Raw genomic sequence first — 16,962 nt, 5'->3', positions numbered from 1 at the left:
TAAGACAGGAAGTAGCACAGTTAAGGAGTATGGTGCAAGAGTTAACTGGAAGAGTTCAACAGTATGAACAGAGTTATTCAGAGGGAGGTTCAGAGGAAGAGTTTGGCATACAGTCCCAGGAATCTCAAGCAGCATATGAATGGAACCAGCCTGTACCGACTGACACAGGAGCTCAGTGTGAGAAAGCCCAATCTGAACCTAACCTAACCGAATCAGCACCTGTGTTAAACCCTGGAAAGATTTCCCAATCAGTCCAAACACTTTTTCCTTGTGTCCATAAGCCCTCCACCTTTGTAGAACGTGAACAGAAGAGACCTCCCTCAATTACCTTTGTGAGACATGAGCCAGAGTTTCGACAGCAGGAGCCCTCAAGTCCATTACCTTCAGTTTCATTAGTTCAGGTAGCACCAAACCCAGTAACTGCCTCATATATGCCTCAAAGCTCAGTCTCAACAGCTTCAGAATCTGGTCTCTATGTGCCTGTAAGATCAGCCCTATCTTCTGATGCCCCTTCTACCCACATGCATGAAATTCGCCCTCCTTTGTCTCAACCAACACTTAGCATGCCTCCTCAAATGCTACCAACCCATATGCCACAAGCCTCTTCATCCCATGCCCCACAGTACCAACTCTGGGGGCTGGCATAGCCTTAGCTGGCTATGGCCCTCACAGTCAGTGGCCACCAGCTCAGGGGACTCTGCCTCCCTCACGTGCAATGCAGCCTCCACTTATCCCTACACCTCAAGCTCCATCAGCCAGTTCAAGGCCGTCTGCATACCACCCAAGTAATGTAGTTTCATACCAGCATCATCATGTGCCTCACCAGCTTGTGCAACAGCCTCAACCTCAATACTCTGTATCCCAGTCAGCCCCTGTTTCATATGCCCCCCAGTTTACAGGAGTTCCCCCCAATCCGAGTTTCTTACTACCGGCGGCTCCTGTACAGCAAACTGTGAGTAACAGATATCCATCACGAGTTGAGGGACCCTCATTCCCTTATTTAATTCATAATGATCCTCATGAATTTGTAATGTTAAAGATGGCTTTTACTAATCTGCTACCTGCAGAGGAAACTGAACTGTACAAATTTCATATTCTATTGGATCATTTACGTCTCCCCTCTGCTCGCCATATTGCAATTTCCTATGCCCATGACCCACAACCTTTCACCATGGCGCTGGCAGCCTTAGAGCGTCAGTATGGTCAGCCACATCAACTGGCCCTAACAGAGATCCAGACCTTATTAAATCTCCCAAAATTAGCTCGTGGAGATGCTGAAGGTTTTCAAAACTTTGCCGTTAGAGTGAGGTCATTGGTTGGCATGTTACAATCCCTGAAATCAAGAGAAGGTGATGCAGAACTGGCCTGTGCTTCACATGTGCAGCGATTGTTGAGTAAACTCCCAGTAGAGCTAGTTTCCAACTTTGCTAGACACACCCGCTCAGCCTCTTCCAATACTCACTACAACCTGGTGGACTTTTCTGCATGGCTGGAAGGAGAGTCAGAATGTCAGGCAGTAGTGGCACAAGCTAACAGCCTTCAAATCAGTGGTCCCCAAATTCAAAGGAGAGATGCAGGTCAAAGATTCAAATCCCCATCGGCTACCATTTTTCACAGTGCTGAACGGAGGTTTACCACGAGGACAAGCTGCATCAGGATATCAGCCACAACCCCAAACGAGGTATCCGTGTGCATACTGTCAGTCAACCTCCCATTACCTCACAAACTGTGAAAGCTTGAAAGATTTGAGCACCGACAAAGTGACAAAATGGTTGAAGGATAAACAAACAGATGCTGGAGATGTGGGAGGACCCACAAAGCAGCGGATTGCACCCTGAGGAAACCTTGCCCCAAATGTAATGGCCGACACCTAGGTGTATTACATGATGTAAATAAAACCCAAACAGCATCAAAGGTGCTGTATGTGAACCCACAGAGTATGTCACCCAAAGTACTACTAAAAATAGTTAAAGTGAGACTTTTCAACAAAAATAGGACATTTGATACATATGCCATCTTAGATGATGGTTCAGAACGTACAATGTTGTTACCAGGTGCTGCTAAGTATCTTGGTTTGGAGGGAGAGCCAGAAACCCTTGAGCTGCGCACAGTGAGACAGCAGACAGAGACCCTAGAAGGCAGAACAGTAAACCTCAAACTATCTGCTGCCTCATGCCCTGAGAGAAAATTTTCGTTTGACAGGGCTTTCACCGCTGACACAATCATGTTTGTTGAGCAGAGTTATCCAATTGAGAAACTCAAGCAACGCTATCAACATTTACGTGACCTCCCACTTACATCTTTCTCTAAAGTTCAGCCACACATCCTCATTGGATCAGACAACCCATTCCTCATCACACCGATGGAGAGAATCCAATATGGTCCGAGGGGAGCACCTGCTGCAGTGAGAACAAGGCTTGGATGGGCCCTACAAGGACCTACTTCTCTTGGTGAGTCATACGATTCCACCCAATGCCTATTCACATCACAAGCTAACCCTTATGCTGAGCTAAAACATGATGTAGAGAAACTATGGCAGGTAGACACCCTTCCCTTCAGAAATGAAAAGTTAATCACTAGATCAAAACAAGATAAAGAAGCCATGGACCTTTTGAATGCAAAGACCAGACGATTAGACATAGGAGGAACTCAACGTTATGCAACCCCTTTGCTGAGAAAGAAAAATGCACCACAACTGACTGCCCCATTTGAATCGGGGATGCCACTTTTACGCCGATCTGAGCGCAAACTTGAGAAAAACCCTAAATTGGCCTATCTACAATAATGAGATCAACAAACTGAAGGAGACCGGTTATGTTGCAGAGCTTGATGCAGGACAGATTACAGGGTCACAAGAATCATGGTATATTCCCCATCACTTGGTAGAGCATAATGGTAAACACCGTGTTGTATTCAACTGTTCTTTTACATATGAAGACCAAACACTAAATGACCAGCTCCTCCCTGGCCCGACATTAGGTCCATCACTGCTTGGTGTACTACTGCGTTTCCACCAACATAGAGTTGCTATGACTGGAGATATTAAAGGAATGTTCCAGCTGGCATTGTGTTTTTGACACCTTGGGCTATAGGCACAGACCTGTCTCCTACCAAACTCTAACCATGAGAAATGTGTATAAAGTGCTGGCCTCACAATATGACCCGTTGGGCTACATTATCCCATTTACCACCAGAGCCAAAGTCCTGCTCCAGCAGCTCTGGGTAAATAACAAGCAATGGGATCAGCCAATACTTAAAAGTGACTTAGAACATGCCTGGAATGAGTGGGAGAGTGAACTTCCAAATCTGGCCCACATCTCCTTTCCCAGGTGGTACGACGGTAACAACCCCCATGCTTCATCAAAAGTAACAGAGAGAGAACTGCACATTTTTTGTGAAGCTTCAGAAAAGGCATATGGTTCAGTAGCATATATGAAAACAACAAACGAGCTGGGGGAAACTAATGTCTCACTTGTAATGGCCAGATCACGTGTTGCTCCTCTGAAGCAGCTAACTATACCCCGCTTGGAGTTATCTGGAGCCCTGACTGGAGCCCAGCTAAGTAAACTGATCAAATCTGAACTAACGGTCCCCATTGACAGAACTTTCCTGTGGTCTGATTCCACTGTAGTATTAACATGGCTTTACTCTGAGTCCTGCAGGTATAAGGTATTTGTGGCCAACAGAACTGTGGAGATACTTGAACTAACCTCAGCCAGAGACTGGAGGTATGTTGACACCAAACAAAACCCAGCAGACGATATTACCAGAGGTAAGCCACTCAAAGAGCTGACTAGCACACATCGATGGCATAATGGTCCTGCATTCTTTCACCTCCCTTCTAGTCAATGGCCTGTCTGTCCAACCCCAGCTAAAGAGATAACCACAGAGTTGAGAAAACCTCTTTTCTGTGGTCTCACACAAACCGCTAAGCCATATGACTTACCCGATCCAAAGGAATACAGCTCCTGGACAAATCTGTTAGATGCCACCTATAAAATAATGCAAACCGCAACCTGTCTTTTAAATTCTGACCCTACAAGCATATCAAGAACCAAAGTTGAAATTGCACTAATCTCTCATGCCCAATCTGAGAGTTTCCCAGAGGAATTTCAAGCACTGAAATCCGGTAAAGAAATTTCCCCCCATAGCCGTCTGTTATCTCTTTCTCCCGAGTTTGATGAAACACTGGAAGTGATAAGAGTGGGTGGCAGACTTAGACAGATTACAGATCTTGATCCTGATACTATCCATCCCATAGTACTTGACCCTAAACATCCTCTAACACAGCTTCTGATTCAGGACTATGACATGAGACTCTTGCACCCAGGACCTGATAGAGTATTTGCCGAAATACGCCGTGCTTACTGGATCCTCCGAGGCAGACAAGCTGTTAAAAAACATCAATGGTCATGTACTGAGTGCAGAAAATGGCGGGCAAAACCAGTCTATCCGAAAATGGCAGACCTACCTTCCTCCAGGCTGAGGGCCCCCTAAATATTAAACTGGGATGACGGATAGAAAAAAGATGGGGAATACTGTTCAAGTGTATGACCACCAGATGCATTCATATTGAACTATTGAATAGCCTTGACTCTGACAGTTTTCTTATGTCCCTCAGGCGTTTTATTGCACGTAGAGGACAGCCCTTTGAGCTCCTTTCTGACTGTGGCACCAACTTTAAAGGAGGAAACAGAGAACTGAGAGATGCATTTGCTGCCATGAATCCACACCTGAGAGAACAGTTAAGTAAATCCCAGATACAGTTCCACTTTAATCCTCCAAATGCCCCTCATTTTGGCGGAATGTGGGGAAGAGAAATCAGGTCCATTAAAACTGCTCTCAGAGTAACTGTAGGAAGTCAAACCGTTTCTGACTAGGTCTTGCACACAACCCTAGTGGAAATAGAAGGAATTCTGAATTTTAAGCCAATTGGATATGCATCCTCTGACATAGCAGATCCTGACCCTATAACTCCAAATATCCTTTTGATGGGGCGGCGAGATGCTTCCCTTCCACAGGCTGTGTATGCAGACACTAACATGCTTGGACGGAGACGATGGAGGCTCAAATATTAGCTGATCAGTTTTGGTCCTGTTTTATTAGAAACTACCTTCCCAACCTACAAACACAGAGTAAGTGGCAAAAGGACACCCAGAATCTGAAGGAGGGGACTGTAGTACTCTTGATGGACCCCCAGTTGCCTAGAGGCTTATGGTCTGTAGGAAAAGTATCACGCATCCTACCCAGTCATGATGGAAGGACCCGAACTGTAGAGGTTACATCTAAAGACAAGAAGTTTCTTAGACCAGTGGCCCGGCTCTTCATTCTTCCACCACTTGAACCTAACTCTGACGACTAACTTGTGATTTGTAGAATTCAAATGTACCATTTGAAGGGGTGGCTGTTAAAATCCCAAGTCTCCACTTTACCTGTCTCCTCCTCACCTGCCTCGTCACTGCCACACCTACCTGGACCACGCCCCTAATCCTATATAACCCGCCCCTTCCGCCCTTTGACCCCCCTTTTTTCCCTCCGAACAATCCACGAGAACAAAGGGACACTGGCTATTCCTGAGTTTAATCCTTTGCTTAAGAGAGGAAAGTAAGAGTGGATGCATTATTGATACAAAACATCCACCATTACCCCTCATCACCAACTACCGTTTACAAATAAAACACAGGATCTGTGATTTGTTTTCACAGTTTAACATTGTAATTTAGGTGTATGGCGTTCCTCTAAAGATTATGTGCAAACAGAGGTACACATAATTCGGGATATCAAACATAACATAAACATTATGCAAGATAACAATAATAATAATTTAAAAAAAGGCTTAGGATTAGCAAGCCAGCAGTGTAGCCTCACACGAATGTGCTGGTACACAACAGAGCTCAGTCAGCAGAGCGAGACAAATACTTCCTCAGAAAAACCACATCCTTTTCAGTGAGCAAAAAAAAAAAAAACTCGTGCACAGTTTCCAGCAGTAAGTCAGTTCAGCTCTGAGGACTGAACTCTGTGTGTCTTTGTCTAACTCTGCACACATTCTAACAATGTCTTCGGTTTTTGTCTGTGTTTTGCACTTCACTGGAACAACACCAACATGTTCCTGGCAAAGAATTCTTCAAATCTCTAATCAAACTAACATTTACTTATCCTTACGGTCAAGCAACACTAAAAGTGAAACCTCAAGATAAGCGTGATCTGAGTTTCTGTAAGTCAGTTAGGATGATTTTGCTGCTCAGTCATCTCTTGTCCAGTCATCACTGTACTGTATTTTCTGTGTTGCTGCTTGTAGAGCGTCACACGCAGACTCAGTGGCAGCCCCTTTAAGATGCTACTATAAAGGCCTTATTTTCACGGTTGACATGTTGTGGTCTGGTTGCTGTAAGAACTGAGCTGAAGGACAGAGAAGTACAACGCAACGCCTGAGTGGTCTCACTTCACCCTCCCAGTCCTCGTGTTCAGTCTGAGAAGTTGCAGAGGAGACACTGGAGGTCATTTAAAGAAACTAGTCATTGCGTTCGGGGAAGACCTGCACGAAAATGCAAATTTGTTGTTTATGATTTATTAACTTAAACCACTCAGTTTACACTGGAAGAGACGTCGTTTCTTAGAATAACATCATTCGCTTTATGTCCAGCATCACATGTGACTTGTCTGAACAGAACAGTTTGGTATAATTTATATTATCCATCCATTTTCTACCGCTTTATCCTCCACATGAGGGGGGTGCTGTGCCAATCTCAGCTGATGTAGGGTTACACCCTGGACAGCTTCAGTCTGCTTATAATTGAATTTCATTCTACTGAACTACTATCGTTTCTTATGTCTGCTGTCCAACGCTTCATTTATCTATTCTTATATTTTAGTCATTGTTTCCTTATCAGTACACCAATTTATTAGCTTTATTAGATAGGCTTTGTTAACTGCACGACTACTACTATTATTATTATTATGTGTTTTGGTCATTTATTTAGTTTTTTTTATCCTATGAAGCACTTTGAGTTGCTTTGCTGTGGATGAAATAAAGTGTGATGGAAAACAAATAAGCATCAGTAAAAGTGGAAGGACATACCAACATACTGTGTACTTTCTAAGATGCCTCCTTGTTCTCACGTTATATTTTATAATTTAATATGTCCACACAAGCTATGACTAATGTCACTTTTCAATGAGGTTTTGTGTGTGAATTTAGTACTGTTAGATGAAAGCTTTGTATTGCTCACTCCTGTGTGTCATAAAGATTCAAATCAGCTTGTCAGTGCAATGTTATTTCTTGGAATGATCAACTCAACAGCTTTCTGTAAGAGCTACCTGACGTTGTGAAGTTAAATGAGTAGTGTTTGCTATTTGATTATGCAGCTGAGCTTGCTGCTCAAAAGAAAAATGATTAGGAGCCAAAAGATTGATTGAGTATGAAATGAGAAACAAGGTGTTTGTGGGGGAAAATAGAATAAAAAAAAAAAATTGGCAATTGGAGGATGGCATTTTTTTTGTGCACTGAGCCAGGGGGTCGCAGTAGAGACAGAGGCAAGCTGAGAGAAAGAGTGGGGCAGAGCAAAAGAGCAAAGACACTGTCAAAATTAGACTCTCATATTGAGTCACCACTTACATTTTATGAATAATCCCCTGACACTCTTCTCTCCCCTGCTCAGTCTCATACTCAGAGGGTCTCAGGTTACATCTTGGCTCAGCTTCTCCTCCACTGTAAGTACTAAATGCAGACATGTTCAGCCATAGCTGTGGGTCAGAACTTGTCCCGTTATGGTGAATATCATAGATGAATGTTCATGGAACCTCACTTGCTGTCTTTAGATTGGTAAACAGATGATTTGAGGTGTGCTTGAATCTTAAAGCAGGTGTCAGCCAATACTTTGTATTCATTAATGGTTTCCTCCCTCTTCTTCTTGTGTTCCCTTTAGATGCAGCTACTTTGTTATGTTGCGTTTAGTCTCCTGTGCAGTCTTCCTTCTATACATTCTCTACAGTGCAGTGAGACAGAATATGCCTGGCCAGTGGAGGAAGCCAAGTTTTGCTGTAACAAGTGTGAACCAGGTACAGTGATTTTTTGATATATTTCACAGTCTTGCTGCAGAGTTATAAGTTATAACTGTGAATGACTGTGTATGTTCCAGGTAAATATATGGATTGGCGTCAAGAAACCTCTTGTGAAATAAAGTGTGACTTTTGCAAAGAGGGCCTATACAGAGATTCCTACAATGTGGACATGAATTGCAATCTTTGCAAAAGCTGCAAAAAAAGTAAGTCCAGAATTCTGATTTTGTTTTGCATTTTAAGGTATATTTGAGACCCAATCCAATCTGTGTAACAGTTTTACTTGTGGACAGTTTTAGATGTACCACATGGAGAGCTATGCTATTTACTGGTCACAGAGATGAACAAACTCTTCCTGCTCCGCGGGAGATTCGAATCCTTAAAGCTGCCAATCCATGCATTATCATCCAAGGCACGGAGAACAAGTATTTTAAGTCTATATCTTGCATCTCACTTGTGGATAAACAGTCAAAAAAGAAAGGGTCACCGATCTTTAAAAAAAAAAAAAAAAAAAAATAATAATAATGTCATGACAACTGTTGGTAAAATGCCAAACATCTGTTTGATGTGTATGACCACGAATCTTGACCAGTTACAGCAAACAACCTTCTTGAAGGCAGCAGGCTATTACTCATCTCTGTGTGTGTATACATTATGACTTCAGAGAAGTTTGCCCATGAAACCAAAGGTCGGGGGATTTCCCATTCTATGTCTGATGGTGGGACACAGTTAGAGAGAGATGAAAGAGAGTGGAAGGGTGTCAGTTCAGAGTTAGGGTGGGTCTCTTCATCTGGCAGCAGCAGCAGCAGCAGCGTAGCCCACCAGTGATGAAGGAGGATGTTGAAAAAGTAGACCATCATCATGTTGGTGGAAAAAAAGAAAAAAACGCAGAGAAGTGGTAAACATCGGAAAGATCTTCAGACTCAAATGTCATTTGTTATTACTCAGGTCTTTATTCTGCTACAAGTGAGGAAACAGCCTGTTATTCTGTTTTAGGTTTTTTTTTTTTTTAATGTCATTGTGGAAATCACAGAAGAGAGAATACACAAACTCTCAGTCTCTTGACTTTTGTTTTTTAACTTATTTCAACCCAGAATGCAGAAAAGTGGCCCTAAACACTTTGAATATGTTTATACATGTAGAACTCTTTATTGTCTCAATTTAAACCTCTTTAAAGCTTTATTATGAACATGTCAAAATCTACTACTCTCACAAACACAGGGTTTATTCTATTTAAAGCAGTGGAAAGTATGATTTAACCCACTCAATATTTCATACATTTATCTTGCAATATAACAACACTTTGTCCTGAGTTGGTCTACAACAGAGGGTAAAGAAGCCACACTTTTTACCTCACATGACCTCACCCTCAGGCCTCAAATCTATTGTAATTTCATGACAAATGACTTAATGTCTTAATCTAGTCCTGCGATGAAGCATAAAATGCTGTTTTCAAGGCAAGGCAAGTTTATTTGTGTAGCACCTTTCAACAACAAGGCAATTCAAAGTGCTTTACATAAAACATTAAAAAAGCATTGTCAGCAAAGTGTTAGTTCCAGAAGTGACGATGTAACTGTCTTGTGACTTAAAACTAGACTCGTTACCTGCCCTGCCCAACGTGTGAGTCATTTCACATTTTCTGAATTCATGTAAAGACACACACTCAGACTCATGACTTTGCTTTATTTTTGAATAACACTTGCTTGTTTGTTGTGCTTTGTTTCTGCAGCAAACATGGAGTACAAGTCTCACTGTAACACAACACATAACGCAGTGTGCCGATGTAAAGCTGGATACAAATGCAGAGACCAAGAGTGCACACAGTGCTTGCCCATTCCAACCACCACCACCCTCCCGCCGCCCACTACAGGTATGATACAACCACATTTCATATAAACGTATGAAACGTATTTCATATAACGTAAATCATAATTGGTCGTATATTTAACAAAAGTGATTAACAAACTACACCAAGTTTACCACATAAATAATAATATATTTAACTTTCTGCTTCAAGCATGTGGCTCCACAACTACCATCTCTGTTGAGCAGCAAAAGGAAAACTTAACCAATAATAGTATACAAAATAATTAGATACAAAGAAACGTCTAAAAGTGCCCCTTGCTGATGCAGTTCACAACAATGGAACTGCCAGATCCAGATCCAACCACATCATACATATTGCAGAGGTGGTGGGTCTCATCACGAATGACACTTATTACACAGAGGAGGCCGAGCAACTGGGCGGGGGGGACGGGGACGGCAGTTATTATAGGAGGACAGTTATTAATACGAACAGTTAAAGGCAATTAAATCAAATCTTTTACAGTCTTTTCTCTCCACTGATGACTTTGAACTGTTGGATTTCTCTTCTCTTTGTAATATTGTAAATGTTTTTACAATGACTAAATCATTAACACCATGTTTTATATACATATGTCGTCTCCTTTCAGCTTCTACACTTCAGGCCCCAACAACACTTGTATCCCCTAAACCCATCAGAGGTAATGTAAGATCACTGTTATGTAAAAATGAAATCAGTGGACTTTCTCTTCAGTGAGTGTTTATGTACATTCTCTAAAATTGTCTCTGTCATTCATTGTTACAGATCAGACCGTGTGGTTCCTGGTGATAACTGCTCTCTTGTGTACAGGAATAGCACTCGTTGTTGTTGCCAAAATAAAGCCACTTCTTCGCTGGATCAGGTCCAGGCGTGGTAGGTTTTGTTGCAAATCAGACAAGCCTGTAGCAATATATTTATTTCTAAATTACCTTTAAGCAGGGATATACTATATGTTTTATATAATATACTCTTTATTTTCACTGAGTGATTATTAAATCATATTTGAATGTTGTTTCCACACACTCTTCTCTTGTTGTGCAGGCTACTTTTTGACTGAAAAACCAGTTCCAGTGCCGCCGTGCTCTGAGGAAGATGTGGTGTCCAAGCCTGTGCAAGAAGTGTGTGGGAAATGTGACCAACCTATTGATTTATGTTCTGATGATGAGTGTTGAAGCTGAACTTGGATGAGCAAGAATTTGACAGGCAGTCGCAGATGATGCAGAACGTCTTTTGTTGCTCAGGACATTTATGACTAATGGTACAAAATATGACTCCAATGAGTGCAGGTGAATGGACCCACAGAGGACGTGCTTTGGAGACAGATGTGTTTCTCTGGGTGCAGATATGACTCTGACATTTGTCACTTTAAGATGATTAAAGTGCATGAGAATGTGCACTGTGTTGATAAAAGGTGTACGTATGTACGATGGTACAAAGAATATCTTTACATTGTACCTTTTTTGCTGCATTTTTGCAGTATTTAGTATTCACACCATGTGAATGAAATATGTGAATAAAAGTCTACACTGTATTCTTTCAAATTACTGTTTTATTGAAATTAAAACAATCATATCAAATACTAGATAGAGATAAGAGAGCTTATCAAAAACTATTACAGAGGAATTCTTAAATTATAACTTAAAAATATGTATCAAGTTCCAGTTGCTTATTTCCCAAAACCTGAAGAAAAAAATGTCACACGGAGCTCTTTTGTCCCCTCCCAGTTTGTCTGAGGTGGAATGAAATGTGCTCCACAATCATCTGTAGTCTATAAATTATTCCTTTAAAAGAATGTGCTTAGAGTCATAGTCCCAAACCAGCGACACCAATCCTCTGGGAGCTCTGCGGTGCATCAAAGCTCCTCCTCTTTGGACATGTGGCAGTCCTTCCCCTGCTCCTGGGACGGAAAGAAAATGCTGTCGCTCTCTGCGCTCCTTTCCTCCTCAGAGAGATGAAGACTGGGAGAAGATGAGGGATGACACACGGGACTTTCTGTTCTGTTGTCTTCCTCGGCACCCGCTCTATCGGTCATCTTCTCGCCTACAACTGTTGTTCCAACTTGTCCTGAAAACTGGCTGAGCAGGCTGAAGATGACTGTGCCTGGATTATGGAAATGGACTGGACCTTGAGGAACATGAGCATGTAAAGAGTAGTCATTGAGGAATGCTTTAAGTGACTTGCTGACAGACTCAGAAACCTAACAGTAACTCAGCTGCATATTTCCCCCTGTTGTCATTATCTTATTGACTCCATACAGTTATTTATCTATATTTCACATCAAAAAGTTTTTATTTGATTCATAAGTACCCAGACTGGCTGCTGAGACAGATGGTGGTTGCTGCTTAGCACTGAATGAGTCTCTGGGGAACTGACTTGACTCCTTTGACTTGAAAGAAGCAGAAGCTTGTCTCCCCTAAAGACAAACATACAAACAAAGGGGGGAAAAAACATGTCATTTATATAAAATACATGTTATAAGAATAAGCACTAGAATCCTTTAGACACTTACCTCATCACGTAGCTTTGTAATAGCTGAAAAATAGTAGATTAAGTCATTTTCTCTGCTCATCCACCAGTGATAACTTAACAATTATCAATCATATATAAGAACATATATCTGCCATACTCATGAAAGATGAAAGGTTTAACTCACACTAACCATGTTCTGGTAAACACAAGCTTACCTTGCTTAAAACAGGCGCCATCTCTCGTCTGCTGGACACAGAACAAGATCACAAGAGCCAGACATGCTATAACAACCACAGGACACAAGATGGCTGCCAGCGGGCTTCTCGTCGTGTCTGAGATAAAGAAACAGGTTTGAACTGAACAGGATTCAAATTAAGAAGAATAATTGGCTGTAAACTATCTTCTCTGTATACTAGCTCTTAACTGATATAGAGACGATGTTGACAAGGTTTGAGGATGATGTTTCAGGAAAGGTCAGAAGGTCATTAATGTCAGTAGGATGTATTCTCTGTATAATGTCAGTTCACACACTGTTTGTGATATATTGTATATTTTACTACAATCCAGTCTGCTGGATTCATCATGTCCGTGCAGCAACCATGGCAACCTGACCCAGGTTGATCAACATTTTCATCCATGAAACCATAAACCTACAGCTAAAAAATAGATGATTGACTCTTAGAACAATACATATCAATACATATTGTATTCTCACACGCACTTTTCGCCACACTCATACACACTCACCTTCATTAGGTGTTGATGGGTCAGACTGAGAATCACATCTGTGTGAGATAAGGGTGAAGTGTTAATTAGGCACAAATCACAGTGATTCTGTAATTATTCTGTGATTCTGTAATGTTTGTATTAAATGCTAAAATAATCTAGCATTTTAAGATTCTAGATTGTGAGAGCCATAATGTAGAGCTTTAATAACAAAAAAACTCTGCGAGCAGTAGTAGTATTCAGTCCGTGGATTTCGGGAAATCAACACTTACTTGGAATGTTGGCAGGGTTTGGCAGAAGTGCTGCTATGTCCTGAGGAAATTGCGGGAGGTATCTGTTTATTATTTCCTGGGGCTGCAGCAACTGCTGGAGAACAAAAACATCGCAGGTTTTGTTTCAGAGGACAAAACTGACATGAAGGTGGTCTATGTGTGTGTGTGTGTGTGTGTGTGTGCGATAATGTGTAGTCTTTCCTTCACAGTGTGTCATGTCATATTTTTCAAAAACCAGAGAGGAAATGTCACCATGTCTGACTTTAAAACAACAACTACTGTCTAGTTGGACATTGTTCGTTTGTTTGTTATCACAATCTTTGGCCATGAATCTCTACAGAAAACAGTAATATGTTCAAACCCTTTTTTGTCCACTTGGGGGCGACAGAGACTAATTATGAACTAAAATCAATTCCACTGTACTCAATGGTCTGCAGTGTAGTGCTGAACGCGGAGCGTATATTTTGGGTTTTCTTGAGGAGCAAACAGCTGAGTTGCCTCTTTGACATTATATTGTTTACACATGATCATTTCAAATGATTACTTCAGAAGCACCAGATGTTACATTCTTGTTCCACTTTGACTCCAATGCATTTTTGTACTCACTTATTCCTACTTTCTGATAAAGGGCCTTATGAAATGTTAATAAGCCATAGTTAATGAGTTTATCCATGATTAATACAGTATGTATGTGTGTTTTATGAGGCATTTATAAAACTATGATAGGTGCAATGTTTGTGTTGCCAAAACAAATCCTTTTCAGTGTCTATGGAGACAACTCCAACTGACTTCATAACAGAATTAATTATCATATTAATGACTTATTACAATTCATGCCACTTGGTTAAAAACTGAAGGAGAAACCCAATACCTGTTTTAAATGTTTAGAACTGCATCACTAGTGAAGTAAAAACACAAGAAAACAGTCTAACATGACTAACACTCATATTTCCCATATTAACCATGCTTTTGATTATTTGAGTGGAATTGAATGGAGGGCTGGTGATTGTAATGGTTGTTTTGACTGAAGATGTTTGCTTCAGTGAAATGGTAAGGCTAAGATAGCATTTCTTATTTCTTACTCATGTGTCACATGAGTAAGAAACTGATGCATAGTCTCAGTATCAGCATTAGTCATTATCTTAAAGTCAGTGAAACTGTGTGTTTGTTTACGTTGAGGTTAGTTGAACCCTGGTTGAAAGTCAGAACTGCTCAGTATTTACCACTGGAGTTGTTTTGTCGATGGATCTTTTCACATAATCTGCAGTTTTCTGTGTACTGGACCACCTCAGAGCATGTGAATCCAACCTCACAGACGCACTTTATATTGGACGTGCTGGTGCATTTCTGAACCACCCTCAGATGATAATCTGACACAAAGGAAAATAATGGTGATTGTTTCTTTTTTTAATAACAGCAGTTTATCATACATGCAATCTCACTGCAGGAGTTTGTTTACCTGATCTGCAGTCTCCAAAGCAGCGATGACAACTGTCTTCACGGTTAAAGTCAGCTGTGAAGCTTCCAGCAGGACAAGGCTCACACTCTGTGCCTGAGTGCTTCAAATATTCACCTGACAGCGAGAGACATGAGTGAGAACAACCGGATGTCAGTGAGAACATGAGCGTGCTGCATGTAAATTAAGGATGTGGTCATACAGCACGCACTCAGGGTGCTGCACTGCATCAATTTTCCCCAAGACAAGACAGAAATGTGCAAGAAAAAGCAGACAGAAGAGATATGAACTGAGTTATGAAGTGTTTCTTAATTTCCAAATATTAATCATAGCAGTGAGTCAAAGCCAAACAAGAAAAAGACACAAAAAAAGAAGCACATGCCAAATATCACAATTTCCTTACCTGCAGGGCACATTTCAGAACTTGTGCCATCGTACATCCGTGGGAGCTGATAACACATTTATACAAGTAGACATCAACCACTGTAACAATGCAGCAAAGTCCTAAACTACTTATCACACAGGGCATGTTCATATATTTGACTGTGGGAGACATTTTCTATTCTTTGAGAGAAAATAATCTGTAAGACTATACAATAAATCAGGCACAAACAGTGAAGAGGAAGGTGTTTGTTACCAGCGGAGAGGTGAGCACCAACTGGGCACATAACAACGGGACAGTCACAAAGTATTGCACAAGTCCCATTCTACCGAGGAAAAAAGTGGAAAACGATCAAATCAGTGGCAGATATCACATGCTGTGCTAAATACACTACATTCAAATCAATGTTCTGTAACATTTAGTGCATCTAATACTAAGTATCATGTAAAAATAAGGTTTGATCTTAAAATATGATGAAATTTAGCAACAAATAATAATGAAAAAATAACTCTTACCTTCAATGTGATGTGTCTTTGCTTATCTTGCTTTTGTTTTGTTAACCTGCCCAAGGTGTGTCTCTTCTTCCTCTCTCTCTCTCTCACTCTCTCTCTCTCTCTCTCTCACTCTCTCTCTCTCACCCTCTGCCCCTCTGCCCATCCTCCGTCTCAGTGTTTCCTTACCTGCTTACAGTCTTCTCGCTCGCCTACTGATCTTTGGCAGACTGCTGCTGTCCTGTTTACGTGCTTCTTCTCGTGCCTCGTCTGCTCTCTGACTAACACTTCATCACATCACAGCATCAAAGCCTCGTCACTTTCCATGCAAACTGTAGAAACTGACGAAGACTGCAGAGAAAGACCGAAATGTTCTTAGCAGTGAACTTGCCTCAACATGTTGGAGCAGCAGATTTGAAGTCACAACGTATTTTTCATCATATTTAGAAGATCTTCTTACATAATCTTCTACAGCAGCTATTGAATATTATACACGTGAAAGACGATTGCTGGTGCCAATCCCAGCTGACATAGGGTGAAAGGCTAACCCATCACAGGGCCACATATAGAGACAAACAACCATCCACCCTCACAGCTGCGGTGAATTCAGAGTGTCCAATTTGCCTACATGTTTTTAGCACCCTGATTCTGAGGAAGCCGATTGCTTTTCTATCCATGGATGGTGTGCGAGTATTTCAATCTTTGGAAACAACAAAAAAGACTACTTTATCCTTCTGTTGTGGTTATCCTAACACTTCATTCATTTGCAATAGACTGTCTATACATGTTAAGTGCCAGCCTTGGATCTCGGAGGAACATTTTGTCTTCATAACAAGAGTGATGCTATGCCACCAAAGTATGGAAAAAGTGATGAGGACTTAATCGCAATAAGGCAGATAAACATGACCTCCTTAAAGGGAAAAAGTCACATCCAATCAAAGGTGAGCACCTACAAAGGCTTTGCTCAACTGCTTATGGATTCCTTCACCAAAACTGTAAATGTAGTTAATCATACTTAGCATGATTAACTACATTAACAGTACTTAATCATCATCATAAAACTTAAAGACATCTTCTTTTTATCAATTTAAAAGTACATCAAGGTCTCGACAACATGGATGGGAAAGTTGAGTATTTGGAGAATCATTCTTCCTGCAAATGAACCTCAGTCATCATTCATTCAGTTATTTACACCTGAGATTTTCCTACTGTGTCAGGAGCCCCTGAAACCCTCTCAGAGGTTGAGGGGGAAATTTCCATTTGTG

At 41.2% G+C, this 16,962-nt stretch overlaps 1 protein-coding gene across 2 annotated transcripts; it reads right to left on the bottom strand.

The window, feature by feature from the left end:
- Positions 1 to 11,491: 11,491 nt before the first annotated feature.
- si:dkey-260g12.1 (tumor necrosis factor receptor superfamily member 14) lies at positions 11,492 to 15,960 on the bottom strand. 2 transcript variants are annotated; one of them, XM_058648225.1, is made up of 11 exons: positions 15,722 to 15,960; positions 15,462 to 15,531; positions 15,228 to 15,273; positions 14,828 to 14,941; positions 14,592 to 14,738; positions 13,369 to 13,462; positions 13,118 to 13,155; positions 12,586 to 12,702; positions 12,411 to 12,433; positions 12,209 to 12,314; positions 11,492 to 12,025 (listed from the first exon to the last, which is right to left on the bottom strand). In XM_058648225.1, the coding sequence occupies exons 2-11, from the start codon at positions 15,528 to 15,530 to the stop codon at positions 11,754 to 11,756; spliced, it is 1,026 nt and encodes a 341-aa protein (XP_058504208.1). In that variant the 5' UTR covers position 15,531; positions 15,722 to 15,960; the 3' UTR covers positions 11,492 to 11,753. The 2 variants fall into 2 exon arrangements, with proteins under 2 accessions (XP_058504208.1, XP_058504209.1); XM_058648226.1 differs by having other exon boundaries at positions 15,462 to 15,960.
- Positions 15,961 to 16,962: the final 1,002 nt, after the last annotated feature.

This window comes from Solea solea, chromosome 13, assembly GCF_958295425.1.
Source record: "Solea solea chromosome 13, fSolSol10.1, whole genome shotgun sequence".
Taxonomy (NCBI): domain Eukaryota; kingdom Metazoa; phylum Chordata; class Actinopteri; order Pleuronectiformes; family Soleidae; genus Solea; species Solea solea.
This window is presented reverse-complemented; position numbering and strand designations above follow the sequence as displayed.